At 38.8% G+C, this 25719-nt stretch overlaps 2 protein-coding genes across 4 annotated transcripts in view; one reads left to right on the top strand and one right to left on the bottom strand.

Annotated features, from left to right (window-relative positions):
• The window catches only part of ARFGEF1 (ARF guanine nucleotide exchange factor 1), an 87895-nt gene extending 79725 nt beyond the window's left edge, over window positions 1-8170 (top strand). For both annotated transcript variants that reach the window (XM_079301533.1, XM_079301532.1), the window contains exons 33-39: window positions 1082-1151; window positions 2706-2835; window positions 3689-3828; window positions 4198-4366; window positions 4834-4972; window positions 5860-5977; window positions 6720-8170. In XM_079301533.1, coding sequence (XP_079157659.1) covers window positions 1082-1151; window positions 2706-2835; window positions 3689-3828; window positions 4198-4366; window positions 4834-4972; window positions 5860-5977; window positions 6720-6884 — 931 coding nt within the window. In that variant the 3' untranslated portion in view covers window positions 6885-8170. The remainder of the gene's footprint in view (window positions 1-1081; window positions 1152-2705; window positions 2836-3688; window positions 3829-4197; window positions 4367-4833; window positions 4973-5859; window positions 5978-6719) is intronic.
• A 3183-nt stretch (window positions 8171-11353) lies between these two features.
• CSPP1 (centrosome and spindle pole associated protein 1) overlaps window positions 11354-25719 on the bottom strand; it is a gene marked incomplete at its 3' end in the record, with an annotated part of 60302 nt that continues 45936 nt past the window's right edge. For both annotated transcript variants that reach the window (XM_079301535.1, XM_079301534.1), the window contains 7 exons: window positions 24968-25113; window positions 24309-24449; window positions 20529-20584; window positions 19180-19243; window positions 15664-15779; window positions 15378-15528; window positions 11354-11565 (listed from right to left, as the gene is read on the bottom strand). In XM_079301535.1, coding sequence (XP_079157661.1) covers window positions 11354-11565; window positions 15378-15528; window positions 15664-15779; window positions 19180-19243; window positions 20529-20584; window positions 24309-24449; window positions 24968-25113 — 886 coding nt within the window. The remainder of the gene's footprint in view (window positions 11566-15377; window positions 15529-15663; window positions 15780-19179; window positions 19244-20528; window positions 20585-24308; window positions 24450-24967; window positions 25114-25719) is intronic.

Here is a 25719-nt window from a genome sequence, read left to right as displayed (position 1 = left end):
AATTTAAATTTTCTGAAGATTTGTAAGAGTGAGTCTTGGCTTTCTGGTGCTGAGAAGTCCAGTGTGAGTGCCCTCTTGTCTTCAAAAAATTCAAGAGTTAGAATTGGTTCTTTGCACAAATTATGATGGTCTGGCCACTCTGGCTCATAATGGCTCATTATTCTAATACCTCAATTTATGTCCTTGCAGCTTTCAAGAATCAGTTCAGTCCTCTGTGCTACTTTATTTGTTGCCTTATTACATGGCTCAAATTATACCTTTTCTTATCTCCAATTTGTCCTTTTAGTTATCCAGTATTCAGTTTTCTGGACATCAGTGGTATATTCATTTAGGATGCTTAACTTGGTGAGGAAAGCTCTTCCTTAGGAAATGCAGACACAAATGTCCTGTATTTGCTACCACACACAGATTGAGACCCTGATTCAATCTTACTTTGTAGCAGTGATTGGGTAGTACAACAAATGATGGGACAGTTTAGATTATTTAATCCAATTTCCCTCTACTCTTAGCAGGCACAGTCTCAGTAAGCTACAATCACTGTAGTTTTTTAGTGCTAAGGTTAAGATTCTCAAGACAGAAGTGTCCTATAGAGAGCAGGGAAGAGATCAGAATGCTACCTCATAACAGCAATGAATCCTGAGAGGAAGTGGTGGATTTTTAAGTGGAAAGAGAAACATAATCCTGGAATATAGCCCAGACACAGAATGCAGAACATCTCCAAATGTTGGTGTGATTTGTTCTGGAGTAGATTCATTCTTTATTCTAGGTTAAACTTAATGCAGTGTGGGAGAAGAGGCCCACTAATGGCACTAAAACACTGCTTTAAGACATATCCAGTATTTCTGAGAAAAACTAATCCACCTCGATACAGTCACCTTGTCCATCCAAGGTAGTTGGCAGAAACATTGAAGTTCAATACACACAGCACTTATACTTTTAAACATGTGTGAAAGAATGAAGTGCACTGAGAATTTAAATTAATGCAAAAAGCCCACACCATGCTGAAGGAGACTTTTTAGAGTGTTGATTCTGATTTATATTTGAAATGTAGTAAATTTGGGACTGGTTTTGTGTTTTCAAGGCTGCTGACTTGGCGACCAGTTGGTGGGGAGTTCTGCTCTGGCTCTCCCTCTGATGCCAAAGAAAAACTGGTAAGCTGCTAAAATAAAACAATTTAAGATTACAAGAGCTCAGTACAAAAGTGTTGTGATATGGAATAGGTGAATAATACACTTGATTTAAGTACATTTTTGAATTTTGATTTACTTGAATTTTTTTCCAGCTCAAGTGTTATTTGATGTTTAAAAATGGCAAGGAATTAGTTTATAAAGAAGTATGTATTTGTTTGCAGCAAAGTTGACTTCCAGAAATTGGCTGGAGGTAGCTACCTATGTTTGTTTTAGGTAATGTCCTGTGTCTGGCAGGGTTCTCTGATACTGTATTGGGACATTGAGTTGTTTTGTGGCTTGGGCCATGGTTTTCTTTTCATTTTGATGTATTGGCGAGAAACTGCTGAAGAGGGTTAGATTGACAGATTGACTTTTTCTTTTCTTGCCTCCAAGTTTTCCTTGTAGTAAGACCTTAAATACCTATTTAAAGTAGAAAAGTTGTATAACCATCAGATCTCTTTGTGTTGATTGAATAAACTGAAGTCTGGATTTGCCTGCAAGTGACAACCCTGTAACTTCTTTGCTACTGATGATAATTAGTTTAGCTCTTAGACACTCTCACAAGATAGCTGCACAAAGTTCCCTGTAGATTAATGAAGCACTTGATATAAGTTGCTCAAGGATAACGACCCCAAATGAGCTTTACTAAGAGAGATTGACTCCCCCCATTTATCTTTTTGAAGTGTTAACATAATTCAGCTTAAACAGAGAGTAAATGTTTGTGAGGGCCAGTTCTTATTACATGGGTATTGTACCTTCATGCTGTACCATGACTCATTTACAGTGGTTTGATATAAGCATATTGGCTATATTTTTGATCATTTATGTCAAATATAATAGCATGCCTAAATGCCAAATAAATGTCTTAGTCTTGAGTAAATTAAAAGATCTTTTTCCTTTGAAATAGTTCAATACGAATGTTTTTAAAAATTATTTTTGTCTTCAGTGTAAAAAGATCTTTTACAACTTCAGAATTAACAGAACTTGTATAATAAATGATACTAAAGGAAAGTTATTTTGGCCTTCTCATTTAGTAGGATAGAATCTTTGTAGGCTATGGATATTTTCATCGCCTTTTTCTTTAGATTTCTTTCTGGAGTGTTTTGCTATCTGTAGACATGATACCTATTAAAATACATATTTTTACTGTGTAGAGATGAAAACCTTGGTTAACTACCCATATGGAAAGCTGAGCTGTTTTTTGCAGCAACCTTACAGCAAACCTACTCTTGATCTGGTAAAAGCTGTAGTAACTCCTGGGTGAGAGAATAAATGCTTGGAGGGAATTCAAAACCTATCTGAAAAATGCTGTTCATTGCCTTTTATGTGTACTTAAGTATTTGGTACTTGTTAAATTTTCAGTTGTTTCTTAGTAGTTCATCTTTCTAGTACATCTTTCATGAATGCTCATAACAAATATGACTAAAGTGAATGAAAGTGCAGTGTTGAAGCAACTCTGAAGAGCACAACACTATTACCAACTGCTAGAAGTTTTCTCTAAGTTAATTACTTAATTTTTTCTTTCTTTCTTTTCAGGATACAATCTCCCAGAAGTCAGTAGATATCCATGATTCCATCCAGCCTCGCTCTTCAGATGGGCGCCCGTATCAACCCAGCCCAGGGGCCGCGGTGGCTGAAGAAACGAGTAAAGCCAGGCCAGCAGCAAGTGCGTGCTCTGCAGTGGTTTGGCATTTGCTGTCTGTTAAGAGGAGGATGGAGTAGATGTTTGATATGTTAGTGTCTTTGGGTGACTGCAAGATCCCCAATCTTGTGTTCTGTTTATGCTGGATATTAAGCATAAACACTGAAGTGTTTAGTTATAGCCCCAGCTATGACTTCAGAAACATGATGTGAAGAAATCACATTGTTTAAATTTTTGTCTTATTCTGTATGACAGAATTATCTTGATCTCCTGTGAGTCCAAATTTTTGGCCTATGTTTTAAAAATTTGAGTTCCAATGCAAGCTTCTAAGCTTTTTACTCAAAGCAAAATACTAAAAATAGAAGTCTCCTTACAATACTGTGTGAGATTTCTTTTCTTAAGAGCAGAGAGTTTTTGGTGCAAAATGCAACAGAAGCAATAGCTGGAAAAGAATTGTGTCTATGATTTGGAGAGTGTATCAAGCCCTTATTTAAGATCTTCATGCAGTTAAGTGGTCATATGGTACATTATTTCTTGCCACAGCTGCAAACAAGCAATGATGCCAATGCAGTGCTAAGCTTCCTGCCTGGGAACAGTCTCTGGCTCTTGCTATTGCACTGAGGGTCCAAGTCACTCATGTTGGTGGTTTTTAGATAACATAGAACCAGGTTGATCCAATGTGTCACAGCCAGCTTCAGGAAACAGTTTTTTAAAAAGTTCCAGTTGGTAGCATGATTTGTCTTGGTGTTAGTAATTCCAACAGGTGGATTCCAGGTTTGGTTTACACATGTGCTTGAAGTTAAATTGTTTTTCAACTTGCGCTCCAAGCAGCTCAAAAAAGTTATTCAGTTAACAAGTAATTTTCTTTCCTTTAAAGAATTCCCAGAACAGAAGTTATTTGCTGCTCTTTTGATCAAGTGTGTTGTACAGCTGGAACTCATTCAGACGATCGACAACATTGTGTTCTTCCCAGCAACGAGCAAAAAAGAGGATGCAGAGAATCTAGCAGCAGCACAAGTAAGTGGAAAAGATAGGTATCTCTCTTTCTAACACCTTTTCCTCCAAAGGTTTTAAGATAAAGTTTCTTGAACTCCTGCAGCATCTGCTAATTTACAATTTTTACATGCATTGGAGAATTTCCATTGAGATCTTTTACAACTTCCATTGAATTGCATTTGCTGTGCCATTTGTAGCACTGTGGAGATTAAAACATGTATTGTTCAAAGGGATTTATGTAACTGGGATGTGGATACAACCTTTAATACAGTGTTAAGTACAAGTACAGATGTAAACAGGGTAGGATTGAGTTGTCACAGGAGTTTGCTGAACACAGTTGAGAATTTTTGCTTCAAATATTTTCTTTTTTTTTTCCTCTTTTTTCAATAGAGAGATGCAGTAGACTTTGATGTTCATGTGGATACACAGGATCAAGGGATGTATCGTTTCCTAACATCACAGCAGCTTTTCAAACTTCTCGATTGTCTGTTGGAGTCTCACAGATTTGCTAAAGCATTTAATTCAAACAATGAACAAAGAACTGCTCTCTGGAAAGCAGGTGAGTCAGTCCCCTTGGAGAAATACTTTGTGACAGTGTGAATTGACCCAAAAATAGGTCAAAAGTACTTTGATGCTAAATGTAAAAGTTGATGCTTTAACTCTACAACTCTAGGATTCCTAAAGGGAGGAGACCTAATCTGTGGAGGTGCAAATATCTCTGGTTTCCTAAAATTAAGGATCTTGATTCTTGGCTGTAGGTGTGAGTCCCATGCTTGAAAGCTACAGGCACAAACACAGGTTTTGCAGCCACTTGGAAGCTGACATTATGTGCCAAACACAATTATGGCACATAGAAATAGGTTAGTTTTTAACAATGCTCCACTGTACTAAATATTATGAGATATTAATTACCTGAGGTGGTTCTTCTGTCTGTGTGCAGAAGATGCTTAGAAAGAGAAGTGGGGGACTGTAAGAAACAATATCAGCTGTACCAAAAATCTGACTGGATGCTTGGAATTCCTGTAGGTTTCAAAGGTAAATCCAAGCCCAACCTGCTGAAGCAGGAGACGAGCAGCCTGGCGTGTGGGCTGCGCATCCTGTTCCGCATGTACATGGACGAGAGCCGCACCAGCGCCTGGGAGGAGGTGCAGCACAGGCTGCTCAAGTAAGGCCCCTGCAGCTCAACCACTTCACTGATTGCTGATGTTAAACTAAGGGGGTGGGTTATTTAAAAGGATAGACATGCTCTGCTTGCAGTCAACTTCTAGAGCTGTGTGGTGGTCACAGCTAATATTAAGGGTTTTATGTTCTGTGGGAGTGCTGTGCCTCCAGCTACTGATGCTGTCTCTCCTTTTTCTTCTCATTACATGTTTGGCAGGGAGAACAAAGATTTTTGTCACCTTTTTTTTTTTTTTTTTTTTGTATCATGTGGGTAGGTGTGGGCTTATTATAGCTCGTCTCTAAAAAGGAAAGCAACTATCACCTAAACCCTTTTTTTTCTTTCACTAACCTCAGGTATTTTAGGGAACTGGCACTGTTTGTTCTTACTTTCAGAAATGGTCACTGGGCTTAAGCAGCCTTGTGAGCCTTTGGCTCTTGATCTGAATGTTTTTTTGTTTATAAAGTTTTCAGGCAACTGTTGGGATTACGGAGGGCTTCAAACCTCAACAGCAACACTTAAGGCTAAGACTAAGGTTCACAGACCAGGAGACAGAGCTGAAAACTTTCTGGTTACGTCAACATGAGATGTTCCTAAAGTCCACATAGCATTCTGTCACATGCCCTCTCAAAGAGCACTTGGTATATTTCAAATACATGCACAAACAGCTTAATCACATTTTGTCAGCTTATTTATTACTGAAGTCCTGGGACTTTGAGTTTAATAAAGTCACTGCTTTCTGTTGTTAACCAGGCTTAGAGCAGCTTTCATAAAACAATGCTGTTCTACACCAGGGCTGTACACTGCCAGAAGCTGCAAAGCCAAAGCTCTCTCTCTACAGTAGAGCTCAGAAAGAAATGTGAGTTACTATGTTTTGTGTCTTTTGTCTCCAGTGTCTGCAGCGAGGCTCTGAGCTATTTTCTCACCCTTACATCAGAAAGTCATCGGGAAGCCTGGACTAACCTTTTACTCTTATTTTTGACTAAAGTCCTGAAGATAAGTGATGAAAGGGTAAGTAACTGTTTGGAATGATGTTTCAGATGACATGTACAGGTAAAAAGTAGTTCCAAACTGATTTGTCAGACACAGTTACAGACTTGACTTAAAAGCTCTTGCTGCTCTGTAGACACTCCTGTGTTGAGGGACTGTACATTCAAACTGCACTTGACAGATACTGACACTAATAATTCAGTGTGAAAGTGCGGTGAGTGATAAAATAAAATGTGTCAGAAGAGTTTAAAGATGCTGGAATCTTCTAGAAGTGTGTGTTAAATTGTTTTTACCCCTCTCCTGCTGAGGAAGAAAATTAGTGATGATATTTTATTCAAAGAATTAACTCTTGTTTCTGGCAACAATTCTGCAGATACATGTACACCTTGACCTTCTCCAAAGCAATTCTGCAGTAAATAAATCCCTGTTTAATCCCCCTCTGCTTCTAAGAAAAGTTGGCTTTAATAATTAAGTGCAAAAGACCGACTGCAAGAAAAAAACTCATAATAGAAAAATATCTCCTCTTGGAGAATAAGCATTAATAAGGAGCTTTGTGTAGCTGGTGAGCATCTGTCAGAGTACATCACAGCTGTCTTAGCCTTATTCTAGCTCTGCTGATTTCAGCACACAGTTGTAAAGGTGTTTCTGCTTGTCACTTTGTGGTTCTCACCCTCATTAGGGAGCATATTTAAAATTCTTATTCTGCAGTGTACTTTCTGAGTTGTACCAATGTGTAATAGAGTCATGTTTGTTTTTCCTTCAGTTCAAGGCCCATGCCTCGTTCTACTACCCTTTGTTGTGTGAAATCATGCAGTTTGACCTTATTCCTGAGCTTCGAGCTGTTCTGCGAAGGTTCTTCCTGCGGATTGGTGTGGTTTTCCAAATATCCCAACCACCAGAACAAGAGTCTGGATTAAGCAAGCATTAGCAGATAGTGATGCTCTGTTACAAAGTTTATATTCCTCAGCTAAATAAAAGGACCACGTAGCTGGGCCATTCTGTCTGGATCTCCATATGAATGATTTCTTTCTCTGGCAACGTGTATCCAAGGGTTAACGGTACAGACGCTTACAACTGTAATTAAGGCTTGCAACACTCCAGTCCCTCTCTTCCCTGGCGGATTCTCTCTCACCGGTTTCTCTTGCCTGGCTCATGCTGAGCACAGAGCCAGTTTATAGCACAGTCCCCTTGTCAGCACGGGCTGCAGTGTCCTTTACTGTCCTAGACAGCAGTATAGCAACAGATGTTTGTGGCGGGTGTGGAAGTAAAATGTACCCAAAGAAACATATATATGTAAAGGTTTGAGCTTCTGCAAGAAGTACAACTCAGGAGAGCTGTATTTTGAAGGATAAAATGTTTATAGTGAAAAGAGAATGGAGATTATTGTTCATGGAAAAAAATATTTAGCAACTATGTCTGATATTCTAAGATTTTTGCACACTCAGGCTGTCTGAGACATTGGTAATCATCCTTCTGTGAAAATGTACAGAGATGCAGGTCTGTAATATAAACTCTTTAACACTATACAGTTCTTCCCAAATTATTTTACTTCTGTATTTCTGATTTGTTGAAAGCCCATAACTCTTCCTTGTTTACCAAATGCACTAGAAGTTTGGGTTTCTCTTTTGGGTTGTGATTTTTTTTCCCCTTTTTTGTTATTTTTGTTTTGTTTCATTGTAGCCCAGAAGTTATTGTTGCCGACTTTCATCAAGATCAGCGGTAGAAATATCACGACTGACATAACTACCTGTAATATACTTGTTTTAGGGCTTTTAAATATAACGAGCCATTGAAATGATGATCCTTCAAGGACTGGAACTTGAATCACTGCAAACAAGTCTAGGTTGTGTCTGCTGTCAGATGTTTTTTTGTTTGATGTAGATTTCACTCTTATGTACAGAATTTAATGTTGGATATATTCAAGTAACAAATCTGGCATGGTTTAGGGATGGTTAAATTTATTGGAAATGTATTCATACTGTGAATTGTGCTCTGATGGTTAACAGACGAGATTGTCAAGCATTCTGTATTACAATGGATGTAGAAATTTTTTTCAGATGGACAAAATGTATATGGTACAGATATGTAAAGTTTTCTATGTAAAAAAAATTCTGTACAACTTTCTGTACAATATTTGGTTCTCATCTGGCATATTCTAATCAGGTTATAGGTCAATAAAGTTTTTGAACTCTTTCATCAGTGCAATCAAAACCAGTCTAATCCACAGCTACTTGTTTTACAGTTTGCTTTGCCTCTCATCCTTTTGTTTCAAAGGAGCAAACCCTGTTGGGTGCCCTCTGGTTGACTAAGATACCTCTTCTCACTGTTAGAGACAAATGCAGGGGGAAGAGGAGTGGTAAACTTAAAGAAAAGGTGGGCAAGGCTGGAGGAGAATAAAAGCACTGCCTGAACTGGTCATGTGGATGCTGTAGTGCTGCACAGATAGAAGCTCAAGTACTGCACTTGTCTCTCTGGGGATTAAAATACAAACACCAAACAGCTGATGGAGAAAGGGGGATGGGAAGGGCTGGGATTGCAGTTCTGCTGACTTGGAGCACATCAGCCAGCTCAGCCTTGTCAGCATCTTCAATTTTGTAAGTAAAAGTGGAATTGGATTGTTGTGTGTTCCCACAAAACTCCTGACTGGCACAAGAGAGCAGTGTGAAGAGCAAGAAGGTGTGTGAGGGAGCCTCCTCTCTTTTCAGGGCAATGAATCTGCCACAGCCATTCACAGCAGGCTCCAGAAATGAGTGTAAACACTTCAGTGAAATAGCTATGGAAAAGCCAGAGAAGGGAATTTAAATGTTATGACCTGTGATTCAGAGTTTGCTCACAAAGTTAATTGGAGTGGAGCAAAACCAAATAGCAATTACCAGTGTCAGAAGGGGGAGAATTGAGGTTATTTGAACTAATTGTAGCCTTTCCTCTTGGGTTGTATTTTACTTTTCAGTTTGTGTGTTTAAAATCAGTTGTGTGTTTAAATCTTAAACTGCTGTGCTAGGCCAGACCTGAGGTCTTTGTGTGTTTGACAGTGATCAGTAACAATTTTTACAGTGAGTGTAATGTGTCCCATTCCCATTCATTACCATACTCTACCCCATGGCTTTAGCAAACTGTTCTGAGACTATTACCAGGGTGTTTCTGACACAGCACTGCCCTGAGCTGCTCTTCCTTGTGTGTCTGCCCATTTGCTTTGTAATCATCTGTGTTCAAGACAGAACAGTGAGTACAATGAGTTATCTAAAACTTGGGCAGTTTGGGTTGTGGGGCTCTTTCTGGTTTTAAACCTCACTGCTTCATTGTTTTGTTGTGTACTCCTCTTCAGTAATGACATTTTTCTTTCACAGCCTGGCCTTCTCATGCCTTATTTACTGCTTCTATGGAAAAGACCCAATAGCTCAATATTGTGTTAATAGCTTAATTTTGGTTCATTGGGAGCTGAACTTTGGTGTTATTATAACTCTCCTGTGCCTCTCTAATTCTTGCAATGCCAGAGCAGCACCAGGCATGCTCTGGCATTGTGTTCAACCTGCAGCTCTCTGAATATTCACATTTATGGTGATTATCAAAAATCTGGGGCCGGGGTAGAGAACAGCTTCTCTTTTAGTCATCTCAATATCCATGAGGGCTGGAACTGCAGATACATTTCTTTTGCAGGTCAGGCTGTCATGATGAAAAGTTGGGGAGGAAGAAGGGCCCTGCCAAAAGCTGAACTTTGAGAGGCAAAGAAGGACGAAGAAAGATCTGGAAAGGGAAGATGCAAAGGACTGAGAGTCTCCCAGGCAGCATCCTGAGTGCCCTGGAAAGCTGCAGGGAAGAGTGGAATTCATGGTGCTAAGGGCTGCTGAGCAGTGAGGTTACAGTGATTTCAGTGGTTTCAGGCCATGGCACAAGTGAAGAAAGGAATTCAAAGGGGGATTGTGCCACATCCTGACCTTGAACTGGGAGGAAAGGAATGCTGACTTCTGACTGTGGCATTTATAAAACTTACTGCAGTGAAGTGAGGGTTGCTTTTTAGGGGAACATTTCATGCTTCTCTCAGGGGAAAACTCCAATTAAAATTAAGGGAATAAATAATAATTAAACTCTGATGACAGATGAGGGAGAGAAATTCTGCATCTAGTCTGGAGTTGGTACAGTGAATGTGAATCAAAGTTAAGGCAGAGAGCCATCAGGTCAGGGGACAAAGTATAAAAGGCAAAAGGTGGGCTTTGGCATGCAGGATAAGTGTAGTATTATAAAGCATTTTCACAAAGTTTATTCCCCTGTCTCTGGGAAGTCCAGACTAAAGCAGCCGTGCACACTGAGGCACCTGCTCCAGCCCAGGCTGGGATTACACCAGGGCCCCTGCCTGAGTGCCCACCTCTGGCATAACCACACTGATGAACCTTTGTACTGTTGAGCCAGAAATTCAGGGTAAGAATTATCCTGATTTGGCAAATCCTCTCTGGGCAGGAATGAGCTAAGCCCTTTAAGCTCAACACCAGTCAGGTTGGAAGTGCATTAAAGCAAACATTGCCTGCCCTCATCATGGAACTGCTGTAGCCTTCAGAGAGGTTTACAAAAGCTTGAAGGTGGCAGTGTAGTAAAAATAAGAGTCCTTTGTAAAAAGTCCTTGTTTTCATCAGTGGTTTATTAGTCTTTTTTCCCTCGTTAATCAGGTTTAGGCCTCTGGGTGTGAATTTCCTAACCAAGAGGAAAGTTGCAGCATTACCCTGGTTGTGTAGTTCACTGAACTCCTAAAGTCTTGGTCCATGTCCTTCTTGCTAAAGCCCTGTGCTCTTAAGCAACAGATTTTCTGTGTTTTTGTTTCTTTGGAGACAGCCTTAACACCAGTTTCTTCACGAGTAAATGAAAGCTGAAGCAATAAATTAAGAAAATTGAAGTTGGCTTTCACAGTTTTTGTAACAAAAATAATTTTAGTAACAAAATACTTTATTAACTCTTCAATCAGAATCATAAATATATTCAATATTATCTGTATTTTCAGCACATGACAAGTTAGGGAATGTAAGACACATTACTGATAGCCATTTTTTCCCATTAAAGTGTTAGCTGTGCTTTCATGCAGGACAGCATTTATCCTGTACGAAAACCAAGTGTCCTTCAAGTTACTCACTCTTTGGGTAATGCCCTTCTGCTGTTGGGCTGCTCTAATGCCAGAAAGTTTGGGAGTTTGACTATAAAGCTAAAAAACATCTTTGATTTAATATCAAATTCACACACACCACACTGTTTCTGAGGCTGAAACGGAAGTTGTATAAAAAGTGCAAAAGCTGCCAAGCTATTCCTCCCTTTCCCACGTCACGGAACAGAAAACATCCCTGTGCTACATGTCGGTTCCAGCGCAGAGTCTGATCCTTTATTGTTGCTGTTTGCAGCCCCGCCCCGCCGGGCTCAGCCGTGCGCGGTGGAGAGCCCCTGCCAGCCCAGCGGCAGCGCGCTCTCCGGGGACAGCGTGCCGGGGCTCGGCCGCTCCAGCAGCCTCCGCAGCGTGGCCGATGTTCCCGGGCGCAGCCAGGGCTCCGTGGCCACCGTGTCGATGGAGCTGGAGCGGGACTGAGCGCGCTTCAGAAGCTCGTCCACGTCCCCTAAGGAAATGTCATCACCTGAGAGAGGAGGAGAGCAACAGTGTTAGAGGGGACAGCAGGCTTGGCTGCAATCAGCGCGTCAATAATGCTTTGAAATGACGTTTCTACTTAGCGCACGTTTGCTGATGTTCTGGGGAACTGGGTCTCAACAGCTCCCACCAGCAGCTCAGCAAACGGATAAGGACACAGGCAGAGGTGGGTGGACTTGGCAGAGGGTCTTGCTTTCCAAAAAGCTTCTATTTAGGGAGAAGTCAAATCTGACACGGCATATATGCATAAAATGCATGTAAAAGTAAGGCCATTCAATTTCAGTGGCCTGACTGAACCTTGCATAGACAGTTTCCTACTGAGAGAGAATTATTTAAACTCAGTTTAACAGTGCAAATGTGAGTGAGCCTGTGCAGCACAGCTCAGCACAGCTCAAAACATCAGTGCAATGTCATGCTGAAACTGGCAACAAAATAAACCCCACCCAACAAAAAGCAGAACTGCCTTGCCTTTGAACTTGGAGTCATTATCATTCTGGACTTTAATATTATTTGTTTCTATTCTGTCAGCAATCATACATACACAAATACCTTAAACAAATAGTTCTTAGTGTAGATTATCAAACAACATAAAATTTTACTCTATATGCAGGAATATAAATGCATACATTTCTCTGTGCTGTTTCATTTTTTGGCCTCATAACATTTAAATTTTACACAAATCAAAAAAGTTGTGCAAACCCCAGCTGTCTCTAATGACTGAAAATTGCAGTGCTTTCCTCTTAAAACTGAGTCACATCAATAAAGAGGTTCTGGATTCTTGCTATTAAAGGTGGGCAGAAAAATGTTTAAGGACTCTGGATTAGGAAATTTTTTTTTTTTGCAGAAACATCTTAATTCAAGCAAAAGAGAATCACGTATTCTTTAGTAATTAAATAATTCACCTAGGCAATTAATAAATGTCATGTAACTTAAGTATCTGGATGATTTTTACAGATTTCAGGGTTTTATTCTGCAAAAATGATGACTTTTTAAAAATGAGAATTTAAACTAAAGCTTCTGTGGACATTCTCATTAAAAACTGAAAGTTCATGGTCTAAGCATGGGTGTGAGACCCCAAGGCCTGGAAAAGCAGCAGGCAGGGCTGAAGGGAAGGACAGGAACTGCACATCCCCACCTACACTGAGAGCAAGGGCTCAGTTTTCCTCTTTGTCTGTTAGGTGGGATTGCAGGTTCTAAAACAAAATGCCAAATACTTTTTGTTCCAAAAGAACTTGGCACGAATCATTAGTTCTGTCACATCATACAGACAGTGATCTGATCTGATCATCCTCCAAGCCTTCCCAGTCTGCTTAAAACTTGTCTGCAACACTAGAAGTGAGAGCAGACCTCTCTCTAGGGCCTGTCATCTCCTGTGCTTGAGGCTGGCAGAGTGAACCTCTTTGTCTCCTAAATCCTGGGTCAGATGAACTCTCCCGTGGGTTGGAACCCACAGTTTTTTGCATATGTAGGTTTAGAGGGATTAACAGCACACAGCAGAAAAAGTGATAACTAAAGAAAATTCATTTTCTGTTTGCTGCTTTAAGAGATGATATCTAGCAACAAGAAAAATAAGGCTCTTTATAGAGACAAACTGTGAATGTCCAGCCAGAGGGCTGCATTTTCCCACATTTAATTACTTCTGCCTTTACAGCAAAGCCTTTAAATCTGGCAGATGTAAGAGGCAAGATCAACTGTTCTCCCAGAGGTAAGATTACAGTGCATATCACTGGATCAGACTCACTTGGTGCTGCTTTTAGAAAGCACAAGCAGATTAGCTGCACTGCAGAACTTCTTCATCATGAATTTCAACACTTTGCACACTCCATAAAAAAACTGTCCTTAACTGGGACACGTATCAAGACTCTTGATAATTCAGTTTGCATGTGGAGGCTGAGGGTAAGGAAAGCTTTTCTTTAGCATGCCATTCTGGTTTAGAAATTGAATGGTACCTGGATTCCTGCAAAAAAATCAACAGCAGCACATCTTGCATGCCCAAATCTGTGAGAATTCCCTCTTCTCTATCTGAGCCTGCTCTTGTTTATGTCCTTAGGAACACACATGCCTTGCTTGACAAAGATGGTATCTCTGGCTTGCAGAAACTACATCACCCAAATATTCACCAAGTCTACACTAATGGGAATTTTTTTGGATGAGTGAAAATAGAGGAGAAGACCTGACTCTTTTTTTTCTAATTTTCCAATTAAGAAAACAATACTAGGATGCCTTTAGGATTCCCATATCAGTCCCATAGAAGAAAGTGAACTGCTGTGAACAAATCCTCCTTATTGAAACAGATCAGCTCTTAGTACTTATCAAAGCCTCTGAATTGCTATCTCTGGTCATTTCAAGGGAAGATAACCAGGTTCTTTGAGAGATATTTGAGAGATTTGTTTTCTCTCAGCAGTGTCTCTGAGAGCAAAGGAGAAATGACAGTCCAGCTGCTCAGAAAGCAAAAGGATGCCACAAGGGTTCTTTCAGACTGTTAGGGAAAAGGAGTAAAAAACTTGGCTTCACTTTTTCTGTAACATCCCTGAGCACAAGGAGGGAACAGGAGGGCAAGCAGCAGTGCAGCCTGAACAAACACAGCTGAGCAAGAGGATCTATTATATATATATATATACCAAAATTATAGTTACCTAAAGGCTGAAGCTCTGGAGGCTGTGACAAATAGAAGGCAAGCAAAATAAAAAGTGTAGTGCATACAGTATGAGGTGAAATTATAAAAGAGATGAAATACAACAAAGATATGGAAGTAAAAGTAGTTCACACAGCAAATATATCTGGGTGGAGTAAAATTAGTAAAGTACTGATTTTAGTACTGGTTTTAGAAAAAATTTAGTATGAACAGGGTTTATTTTTTGGTGACTTAAAAACCACAGTGAGAGATGGTTAAACCAAAAAAAAAAAAAAAAAAGGATGAAGTGCTTGTAAGAGTACCCATAGCAACAGAATCAAAAATACTGCCAGCATCTGTACTCTAATTAAGTTTATAAAAAGGATACTGATACTGTAATTGCCTAGACAGCATAGCAACTACCTCCAAAAAAAAGGGAGATTTCAGACTCATATGAAAGAGTCATTAGCACAAAGTGTATGAACTGGGTCACCATCCATGTGAGAAATTAAAGGCCATTATGGTTGCCATGATTGGTACTTCATATACAAAATGGATCTAGATCAGGCAGCCAGCATTTGGAGATGCTCCAAGACACCTCCCAGCACCTGATGTAAGGAACATGGAATGAATTCAAGTGTGCATGCAGTGAAAGAAGTATCAGTATCAAATACTCACATAATCAAATACTGAATGATCATTAATATTAACAAACCACTAGAAAATCAAATTAACTAGAAACTGAAGTACTTCATCATACACAATTTCTCTGGCATATCTTCATGCTGGTTGGACCACGGACATCTGACTCCCAGGAATGCCAATAAACTCACACAGGCACCTCATCATCATTCATCACCCGGGGGTTTTATTTCTTCCCACTTCCATTTCAGCTGTGCAGCTGGATATCCTCATCCTGCTGCCCACACTGCAGTGGTGCTCACAGGATAAGTAGGAGTGGCTGATCAGATGGTAATATGAGAATCTTTTCCTACTCTCCTCCTCTAAACTTAGTCTAAAGAAGTTGTATTGAGGGGTGCTGGGGAAGCCCTTCTACCAGCTACAGAGCTCTATAAAGAACTCCTGGTTTTGATCTGGTTGTTCACTGTTCTGCTACATGAAGCCTACTATTATTTGTTCCTTTAATTACTGTAATGACTCAGTGTTCACTGCTAGAGGGAGCATACCCAAGGAAGGAGATTTCTGCTGGAGCTCGGTCAGTCTGTGCAGTCGCTCCTCGTTCTTGCCTTTCACCTGATCGGCGTCGAGGCTGAGGTTTGAGTGCAGTGAGAAGCTGTCAGGCTGCAGCAATGGTGTCTGCCCTGGTGGAACTTCCTCCTGCAGGGAATCCAAAAATGCACAAATCCTTCAGTTAAACAGCATCCTTTCTAAAAGGGCAAATAGCTACAGGTGTACTCCCTCAGTCACTGTGGAAGCACAGAACTGTCTGACATTTCATCTGTCAGCTCTTACACGTACAGCACTCTCCAGAGCTCTCTGCCTTAGTCGTCTCCTCTCCCTTGCAGAAGGTGGATGTTGTGGTAATAAATTCACTTCTTCTAAGGCAGAAAACGTTTCCCCATTAGCACCTGGAAAAACAGGTGAAATAATTTTCAAAGAAATCAAAATACCAGAGAGTGCTCCAACCTGTTTATGTTTTGAAACAAGCCAATATATTGTACTTGATTCCACCACAGGAATATATTCATTACAAATCCTGTTTATACCCAGACCTTTAAAGTAAATGAGTGCTCAAATGAGCACAGCACCTCTACTTGAAAGAGAGAACACCTGGAAAATCAGTCATAACAAGATACAAATTATGTTTGTGAATATGTTACATGGAATACATAATAACATTACATGGACTCTAGGTGTTACATGGAATATGGTAACACAAGATCTGTGCTTTAATCACACATCCTTGGTCATATCTCTCCCTTTTCATGTAATAAAATGTTAGAATCTGTTCATACAAGAACAATGTTTTGATCATACTTGTACCACATTACTGTGGGGGGAGTTTAATCTATTTTTATAACGTGTGAATCCTAAGGTCATGTCTCTGCTTCACACTTGTCTATTTCCCCTTCTTTTGCTGACTCTGGAAACTCTTTCAAACACAAACTGTTTTAAACAAGTACTTTTGTTTTTTCCTCCAGGCCCTTCCTCCCCCTGCCTGGGGCTGGTTGATGGCTTTGCTGCTGCTGGGTGCAGACAGTGGCTCTGTTTCCTGCTGCAGCCCCTCTGGCCTCTTCAGGAACAGTGCCTTCCAGGAAAAGGACTCTGCTCAACAAAACCTCTACAGAATCCACTACCACCAACTACTCCAGTATATCACATAAAGTAAAAAAAAATTAAAAAATTTAAACATAAATGTGCACAAATTCTAAACATAACAATTAAGCAGTTCTTTTGGTTCAAAATTGAAATACTTATGCTTGAAACATAAATTTGATTGATATCAAGTTCAGAATAACAAAGATGCTTTTCTTCTTTTATATTGTCAGTTGTTTTTCTCCCAAAAAAATACATTTTTTATTCTCTTCTCATATTTTCCCCAGTTTCACCAAAGGTACTCATGCTCTTATCACAAATGTTTCAAGTAAAAAAAAATATCAAAGCATTATTTTGAAATGGTGTAAGGCTAACAATTCAGAATTCCAACTACAAGACCAACTGAATTTCACTACAGTGCTATAGTTCAAAATAGTGCTGTTACTCGGAATATAAAAAAAGGTTTAACAATGTGAATTTGTCACAACCAAGCTTAAGAATTTATTTGTACCATTAGTGTATCATCAGTATCAGATGCTACCTCTCCTGCAAGCATCTATCATTCAGATCCTACTGCACAGAGATTTTAAATCACTGCATTAACACTAATGGATTCTAGGGTTTTCAGTGAGGCAAAAAAAGGAAAAAAGAAACTAATAAACCACTTTATATCTAACTGTCTCAAATTTCTGAGCCCTAGGAGATAAACATATGTAATGCTGACATAACAGATGTCAAAATTGAGTTAGATTTTAAACCCATGTCAAAAAAACAACCAAAACAGAGGGTAGTGTTACACTCTTCTTGAAAATGCCAAACCCTGCTAAAATACACTCTCTGTATTTCACAAAAGACCCTCACACAATGTGAGCAGCACAACTCACAGAGAATGATAGTTTTTAATTTTAATTTCAGGGATGGAAGTCACCAGATTCATATTCAGAATGTTAGTAGCTATTTATAAAGCCCAAATAATGCAAAGAATAACAAATTTTTGGTTAATGCATACAGGTCAGTTTTGAAGAACACGGTTTTCATTAGTCATAAATGATCTGGGGGGGAAAAGGGAGTGGGGTGAAATAAAAAATAGGTTAACTCCAACACCTCACTAAACTGCAAGTACCAGCTGGATGGGAAGAAGGGAAAAGGTGAGAGGAGTATAAATATCAATTTTATGAAAGTGGTGAGTAACCAAGAGCACCCCATTACAGAGGTGGCAGCCTTGGAGCAGAGGAAAGGACACAGTTCACAGAAGGCACAGGTTGATGATATCTGAAAATCTGTTGATTTTCAATACTGTTGATGATAAAGAAGGATTCTAAAATGCTGATTCCAGTTCAAGAAAGACAACCTACAAAAGGCCCAGCTTAGCAAGATTTATGAAATGCAATCAGCTGCATTTCATAAGAAAGAGTCCTGCATGTCTGGCCTGCATCTCTCCATAAGCCTGTCCTGGCTGAGATGGGATATTTGGCCCCAGCCCAGACTGATGGGCTCCCCTGAGGCATCCCTTCACCATTGGGCTGTGCTGATACACCACAATCCCTAAGCTGAAAAGGAAGGTTTTGCAGCTACAGAGAGAACCAAATGCACTGAACAAGGCTGGAAGCCCCCACCCTGTGCTCTTGCCAATGCCAGGTTCTACCCTGTACTCCAGGACTTGCACATTAACAGAATGGGCTTGAATACACTCCAAATGAAAAATTCTGCTTTTAACCTAAGCCAGAGAAAATAACCACCTGTTTATAGAAACACTGTTTAATTAAAAAGTATCTGCAGGACTCTACTGCATCTACCCTACAACCAAGAATAAAAACCTTGCAGGATGACTTCCATAGATGACTGAAAGAAATTTCAAGATGCTGAAATGCCTGCTAATGGAAAGGCTTGAGCTGGTTGGGTTTTCTAGCCTTATTATTTCTAGTAATTGGAAATAAAACAGCACTTTTACATTCGTGCATATAAAGGTTGAATAAAGAGACATTACATGAGGCAGTCTATACAAAAATCTTTAGAAAACTAAAAATTTTCTGCTTCAGATGATGAAGTGACAATGTCTGTAAGTATAAAGTTGCAAGTAAAATGAAATAATATGTGAACAGCAGAAAAGTGACTAATTTAGAATGAATTGCTATTTTATACCCATATAATCATACTTAAAATCAAGCATGCTTGTAAATCAAAAGAACAGCCATGAAAAGAAGCGCTGACTGTCTAAGACTTTTGTATTTCACTGTGGACAGATTGCAATTGCAAGCTCTGATTGCCAATAAATTATATTATTTGCAGCAGAACAATAGAAAAGCATTGCCTATGTTACCATTGTCACACATTTCCTGAATAAATATTAGCTTTTCCTTATCCAAAGCTGGGAAGATGTCAAAAAAATCCCCTTGACAAGACTAACCTATCAGACAAAGCATGAAGAGCAGAGAAAGATGCCTTCCCATGGAAAGATGAAAGGTGGTAAAGGGCAACTGAGCAGCACTGTTGAATTTAGGTGCCATCTAAACAAATTCGTTGCAACCTGTACAATCTGATAAATCTCTGCATTTTAATTTGGAGACATAACTTCCAAATACTTCAAACCAATCACCATAGCTACAACCACTGCAACTTCTAAAACAGTAATGATCATTTTAGAGACACAGCTTTAGACTAAGGCAAGTGTCTGTACACTCACAACATGGTTAAGGGGTGGTAGAAACTCACCAATAAAAGCGCTATCCGATTCCAACAGTGAATTTTTCTGGAATTCACTAGATTTGTTCCTGAACTACAAAAGTGAAACAGAGAAAATGGAAATTCAGAGGCTTCAAAACATTTCTGGGGCCAAATGATTATTAATGCAAATTAATTGCCAAATTTCTGCAAAGCAAAGAGCAGCTCTACAGTGCTAATATTCTACTATCCCTGACTTTGTGGTTCTAAAAACCCAATACATATTTAAAGAACTCATATTCTCTTCAAGTATTAGGGTTGGTTTTTTCCACTTTTTTTGTAGAAATCACAGTTGCTGAAATTACCTACACATGGCAACTGTTGTGGCAATTTGTGTAACACAGACATTTCCATCAAGAAATTGATCTTTGTCACTCTGCATGAGGTTCAGAACAGTCAGTGCTCAAAGTGAGATTTGCATTTAAGGTTTATATGAAGTATTGATCAAATGAAGAATGATTTCTTATGTTTAACTTATCCCACCACATACAATCTTTGACATTAAAGCATTAAAACAACAAATTTCTACATCATAATATCAAGCACTAAGACCAATACTCATAGTTCACTTCATAGTTGCAGCCATTTGTTACAAAAATCCTACTGTGAAATAATTTATGTTGAAAACCACTCTAAAATCAAAGCAGTAGATTGCAGTATCAGAGGAAACAGAACAAGAGAAAACAAATCTACTGTAAACCATTGCTCTGAATGACAACTTTAGGCATTAAATTACAACTATAATGTGCATTAATGTGATTCTTTTTTTAAATAAAAACTGTTTCATTTCTGCATTTAGTGACAGTATTATCCCCAAGGTTAATATCTTTGCTGTTGCCCAGTCTCCTGTTTTCCATTGTTTCACATTCCCATGAAATACAACTGAACTCTGTTATTCAGAATTTCAGGTTAGTGCAGGATTCTAATTTGACAGAACTTTATTTTACTCTTTTCACCAAGCCAGAAAATAAACATTCCATCTGAGAAGAGATCCAATTCTTGACTGCCAAGTGCATCACTTAAACTACCTGAATTCAGAGCAACTGCTTCTGGCTTGGCTTTTTCTACTAATTCTCATCCCCAGCAGCAATTTAACATCATATGAATATAAAGTAAGTACCAATGAATATAAAAGAGAGTTAAAGAATCAAACCTTCTCTATATACAAAGATAAGCAACTTGTAAGTCAAGTTTAAAGAAGCTGCCACTTGTGTAGACCAGAAAAAGAAGTAAATTTGTTTGCTGTCTTGTTAAGTGTCATTCCTTTCTCCAAATCAGTGAAAGACACAATATTTCTCACACTTGAAAAAGAAAGATAATAAAAAACCTTTTATTCTTACCAGGTCCATAGCTTGTGGGTAGCTGTCCAAAGCACAGCCATCTTGATCATCAAAAGCTACATAGACAAGAGACAAAACAAGAGGGTTAACATAAAAAGAGTTATATAACAAAATAGATTTTTTTTTATCAGCTTATTATTGCAAAAATGAAGACCAGTATTCATTACATCTTTAAAAATACATAAATTGTGCTGAAGGAATGAGTTTTTAAAACATATGAAAGCAACAATTTTTCCAGTTTCCTTGTGTAAATTTAAACAGAATCAGAGAAATCAAACAGAAATCTTTAGTGTATTATTCCTAATCTATTTTTTTGGCTCCTGGCAGGGAATAACAATCACAACAGGGACTGCAGAAAGCCCCAAGAGTAAATGTACATTCAACATGCTAAGCACACCACACTTCCAGCTTTCAAAGAGAAGTTGAACCACACAGAGATCATTTCACAGAGGAAAGTGATAAGAATATATATGTTTTTATCTAGGGATAAAAACTCAGTTCTGGAGAGCACAGAGAGCCATCCTGAAAGTTAAGCTAACAATGACCCAATGCATGCTGGAAATGCAAAGAAGCAGAACTGAAATTACTTTTCTTATTTAGGCAAAGTTTTCAAATAAATTATTTTATTAGATTGCTTTTGAGGCAGAGATGCAAGAAGAACCTTACTCAGTGTGTAGCTGACTTTCTGTCCAGCATCAGAGCACATGAGCTGTCAGTCCTGGCCTGACTCATGGCCCATTCCTGACACACTGCTCCAGCCAAGCAGCATCCAGCACTGCAGCACTGCAACATCAAACCTGCTCTTGGAGCTTTCCCTCACATCCCCCAGAAAAATAATCATCCAGAAGTCTGCAAAAAAACTGCCTCGTTTACAGGGACACAGCTAGCATTTAAAAACTTGGGATATTTAAAACACTGATTTCTCAGTTTATAGTTTCATTAACAGTTAACATATTCCTCTTGCACATAAAGAGAAAAACAAATCAGAAGGAAAAACTGTATAAAAAGCATGAAAGGCAAAGAACACTTGCACATGGTGTGGGAGAAAAGGTATGCCTTTGCCACACCAGCCCATAACACATTATTTCATCCACAATATAAAAGTGCATACTGCTTTGATTCATCTTTCTTTCTGCCTTAAATCAGACAATAAAACCACTCATCTATTTTCAGCAAGAGGAAGGTGATGAAGTTGTCTCTGAGGAAAATAAACTGGCAACAGAGAGATGGCAACTAATTCTCTTGCTCAGTACTCAGTGACAGACTATAAAGTTAAATGATGTTGTAAAGCAGTAGGAGAGAGAAAGAGAAAAAGCTGTTTAAAGAGCCTCTAGAAGCATCAGTGGAAAATACTTATAAAAATCAGCTTCCTGTCTATCAACTAATCTCAACTAACTTGAAGAGGCCTTTCCTTGGATGTCATCATAGAAGCCTACATTATCCATTAGCAGAAATCTAAATGACTGTGTGCTTGAAATTAATGGAAAAGGCAAATTTGCTTTCTAGATGGTGGAGGCTTCTCTGCAGAAAACATTAAATGAAAGCTTTCTTAGACTGGTCTATTAAAAAATATTCTAATGGTGGAAAACCAGAACCAAGCCCCAGGGAGATCTCAGTTGAAGCCAGTGAATTATATTTCAGCATTTCAGTCAATCTCATGAAGAGAAAGACTGAAGTCAAGCCTACACATTCCATTTAAACATAAAGGATACTCACAACCATATAATTAACACAGAATGTGATATAGATATACTTATTTGCAACTGTGCTGTTCTATTATCCATAAGCAATATGGAACACATTGCTTGAACACCAGCTCATCTGTCCAAGATAGAACAGGAATCATCTTTAACACTCAACAGGAACAAAACACAGCTGTCACCCTTCACAACTCAGTATCAATTCTGTTAATCTTACAGTTCTGGCAACAGCAAACAGGAGCAAGCTTTCAAAGCATCAGTGACCAGAAGAGGCATTCAGTTTTTCCAAAGCAGTACACAAAAATGTAAGTATTTTCCTTCCACACGTGTTTGGTTTTATTTAATGCCCTAAGGGTAAGGAGCAATGCCATGGGTGACTGTGGCAAAGTGTGGGGCTGTGGGGAGATGCCAGGGGATACCCTGTGCTGGGCACAGCTATTGCCACAATGGAGCTGCTGCAGGACACAGAGGGGCCTATCAGTCATGTTTGTGATACCTCTGCAAACAAATTTGAGAAAAAGCAAATCACAGCATGGCACTAGGACTGAGGACAAATCTGTGAAAAGCAGCTCTGGAGGCACCAAGGCCAGAGAAGAGGAGGAGGAGGTGCTCAGGTGCCAGAGCAGAGATTCCCCTGCAGCCCCTGAAGGACACTGTGGTAGAGCAGGCTGAAAGGTGCAAGAAGACAGAAGCAGCAGCAGAGAGGAGCTGCTGTGTAATGACCATAATTCCTCCTGCCTGAGCCTGACATCACTCATTGCATCACAGAACCTGGTACCTGGGCTGGTACCAAGGAAAGGGAGCAGAGACACTGAGAATGAAGGAGTGAAACTGGGCACAGGAAAGGGACAGAAGAGATGCAGGGTTCATGCTTTTTATTTTCTGCTACTCAAAGTCAATAATCAAATATTTAGGCTTATAGTAATTAGGTTAATTTTCACCAAGTCAGGTCTGTTTTGCACACAACAGCAACTGGTAACCAATGTCCCCATCTGCACCTTGGTCAATAAGCTTTATTCTTCCCGTTTCCCCAAAGGGCAGAAGTGAGGAGACATAAGGAGGAGGGAGTCTGGCAAATCCACCACAGAAATCAAGTTACTTTCTCTTCAAAAATTTAGTTAGGCCAGTCTGAATTACAGAGGAAAACACTTTTCTGAGAAATCTGTATCTTGCACTCAAAACTATGTTCCTTTGTATAGGTTTAAGCAACTCTCACTATAATTTTAAATATCCTCTAAAACAACTGGAAATATTGCTCTTTCATTAGTGTTTGCAAAAGATACCTGAATGAAACTTACATTTGGAATTAACTTTAGCATGCAAAAACAAAGAGATAATACATCTACTTTTCACTGCTTCTGCAATATGCAGCCAAAATATTTTCCATGTTAGGCTGTTAATGGTTACTATCTTAGAATCATCTCTATTTAGCAATAAAAGCAACATTTTCCTTCCAGAACCTCCAAGTAGTCATAGTATGTCACATGTGATTTTTAAAGCAAAGGCTTTTTATGGATACAGGTTTCTGAAACTTTAAAATAGATCAACCCAAGATAAAAGAAACAAAAGAAGTTTCATCCATTAAAAGGAGACCAAGGTGAAGATACATTGGCTGTACTTTAATAAATTCACAGTTCAAAGCCATCCTACTTTCTCCATGACAACTCAATAAATGCTTCATGGAACTTACCTGCTAATACTTTTCTGACAGTTCAGCAAAACATTTTCACTGTTCTCTAGTTTTCTCCAAGAAACAGTAATAAAACTACTTTTCCCTTAGAATTTTTGAAGTATGAGGCACTAGTTAAATTACTTCCAGAAAACCAAAGAGAAATAGTCACAAGTAATTAAAAAAACTCAAAAGTAAGTACAAAACCACAAAAGCTCCCCCAAACATTCAATATTTTTATGCTTACATTGCAATAGACTTTCAGTGTTCTGTTTCAGTGTTTTACTGTTTCATACTGCAGTGCTGACAGTGCACTTGAAAGAAGTAAAACTAGTGCTGGTGGGTTTTAATTCTTATCAAATACAAATAATTTCAAAGATTTTTGTTTATCACAGGGCATTCATTCCTTACCTTCTGTTTCTCTCCTCATTCTCATTCTGTCGAGTTTCCTCTGCTGCTCCCTCAACAGTGCCTGCTGTTGAATCTCCAGAGTCTGGTCATCTTTTGGTGGATCAGGATACATGTGCCTCAAGCCCATACGTGTTTCAGGATCTAGAGTAAAGATAGGAAATTTACGTTTTTTCCCTACATTAACATTTCTGAAAAGCATTTTTTAAGAAATATCCATTAAAAATAATAGTGCCAATGATCAAGAGGATGAGCAAGTTAGTGATGATTTTACAATTTTACTATATTAAAAATATATGTTTTCTGGTAAAGAATAAACAGAAAGTTCCACAGAAACACCTTTTTTTGCTTGGTAAAAAAGTCAATTTTCAGTATGACATAAAAAATGCACAATAAGTTTAAGCAGCAGAGACTAGAAGACAGATCAGTGTTTCAAGTGATGGTGCAGCACTGTGAAGCCAAGAATTTAATGGAATTGCAGGAGCAGCCCCACTGAGAGATACACACACACAAACAAAATACTGCTCGCAAAATGCATTGCATGGGCAGTAGCTCAAGAAGAGCCTGATTTTTATTTTTGTCTTTAAATCCTGCATGGAATGAAAGAAGAAGAAGGACAGATATTTCCCTACCTTTCTTAATCAGTAACAAGATCTACCTGCCTTTGTATTTAAGTTCATTAAAATCCCAGATGTTCTGTATATTGACAGGATCTTGTGCCTCCTTTAAGGAAGGACGCCGAATTGGAGCCTGCAGACGAAGCCTGGCCATCTCAAATATGTCCCTTGGATTCTTCTCTCTCCTCCTGCTTGAAAGTTTTATAAAACAAGCCATTTAACACCATAATATTAATGAGTTGTGTAGAAATATTGATAATGTCTAGATCTTTTTATCTTTAAATAAAGCTATCAAAACAGGAAAATAAATTTGAAGGTAATGACATTGCATATTGTGTTATAAAAAAAATGGAGCTAAGGCTGGCAATTAGATGTGTCTTTTCCAGCTAATTGGTATGATTACCTAATACATTTTCAAAGCAAACCAAATATATTAAATAAAGAGAATATGATTTTTCAGTAAGAAAGTACTTCCACAACAGCACTGTACTCGTAAGCATAGTCAGCAGCAGTAGCACTGCAGTTTAAAGGCACAAATTACGCCCTAGAACAAAAGGTAATGGGATATAATTCTGCCTAAGATATCTGTTTTAGACTATTCTTCAAGACAGAGCATTCCAACTTCCTATCTCACCAGCACAGCCATTCTTAAAATAAATTTTAGCAAGAGTCTTGGAAAAAACCCAAACATATTAGAAAAAAATGAAACTCATTTTATATACAAGTTCTACCTTTATGTTTTCATTCCACTCATGTACATTGGTCAACTAATAGCAGCTAGTAATACACAGTAAGAT

Source organism: Erithacus rubecula, assembly GCF_903797595.1.
Source record: "Erithacus rubecula genome assembly, chromosome: 3".
Lineage (NCBI taxonomy): Eukaryota > Metazoa > Chordata > Aves > Passeriformes > Muscicapidae > Erithacus > Erithacus rubecula.
The sequence above is the reverse complement of the archived record's forward strand: the minus strand, read 5'-3'. Positions and strand labels throughout refer to the sequence as shown.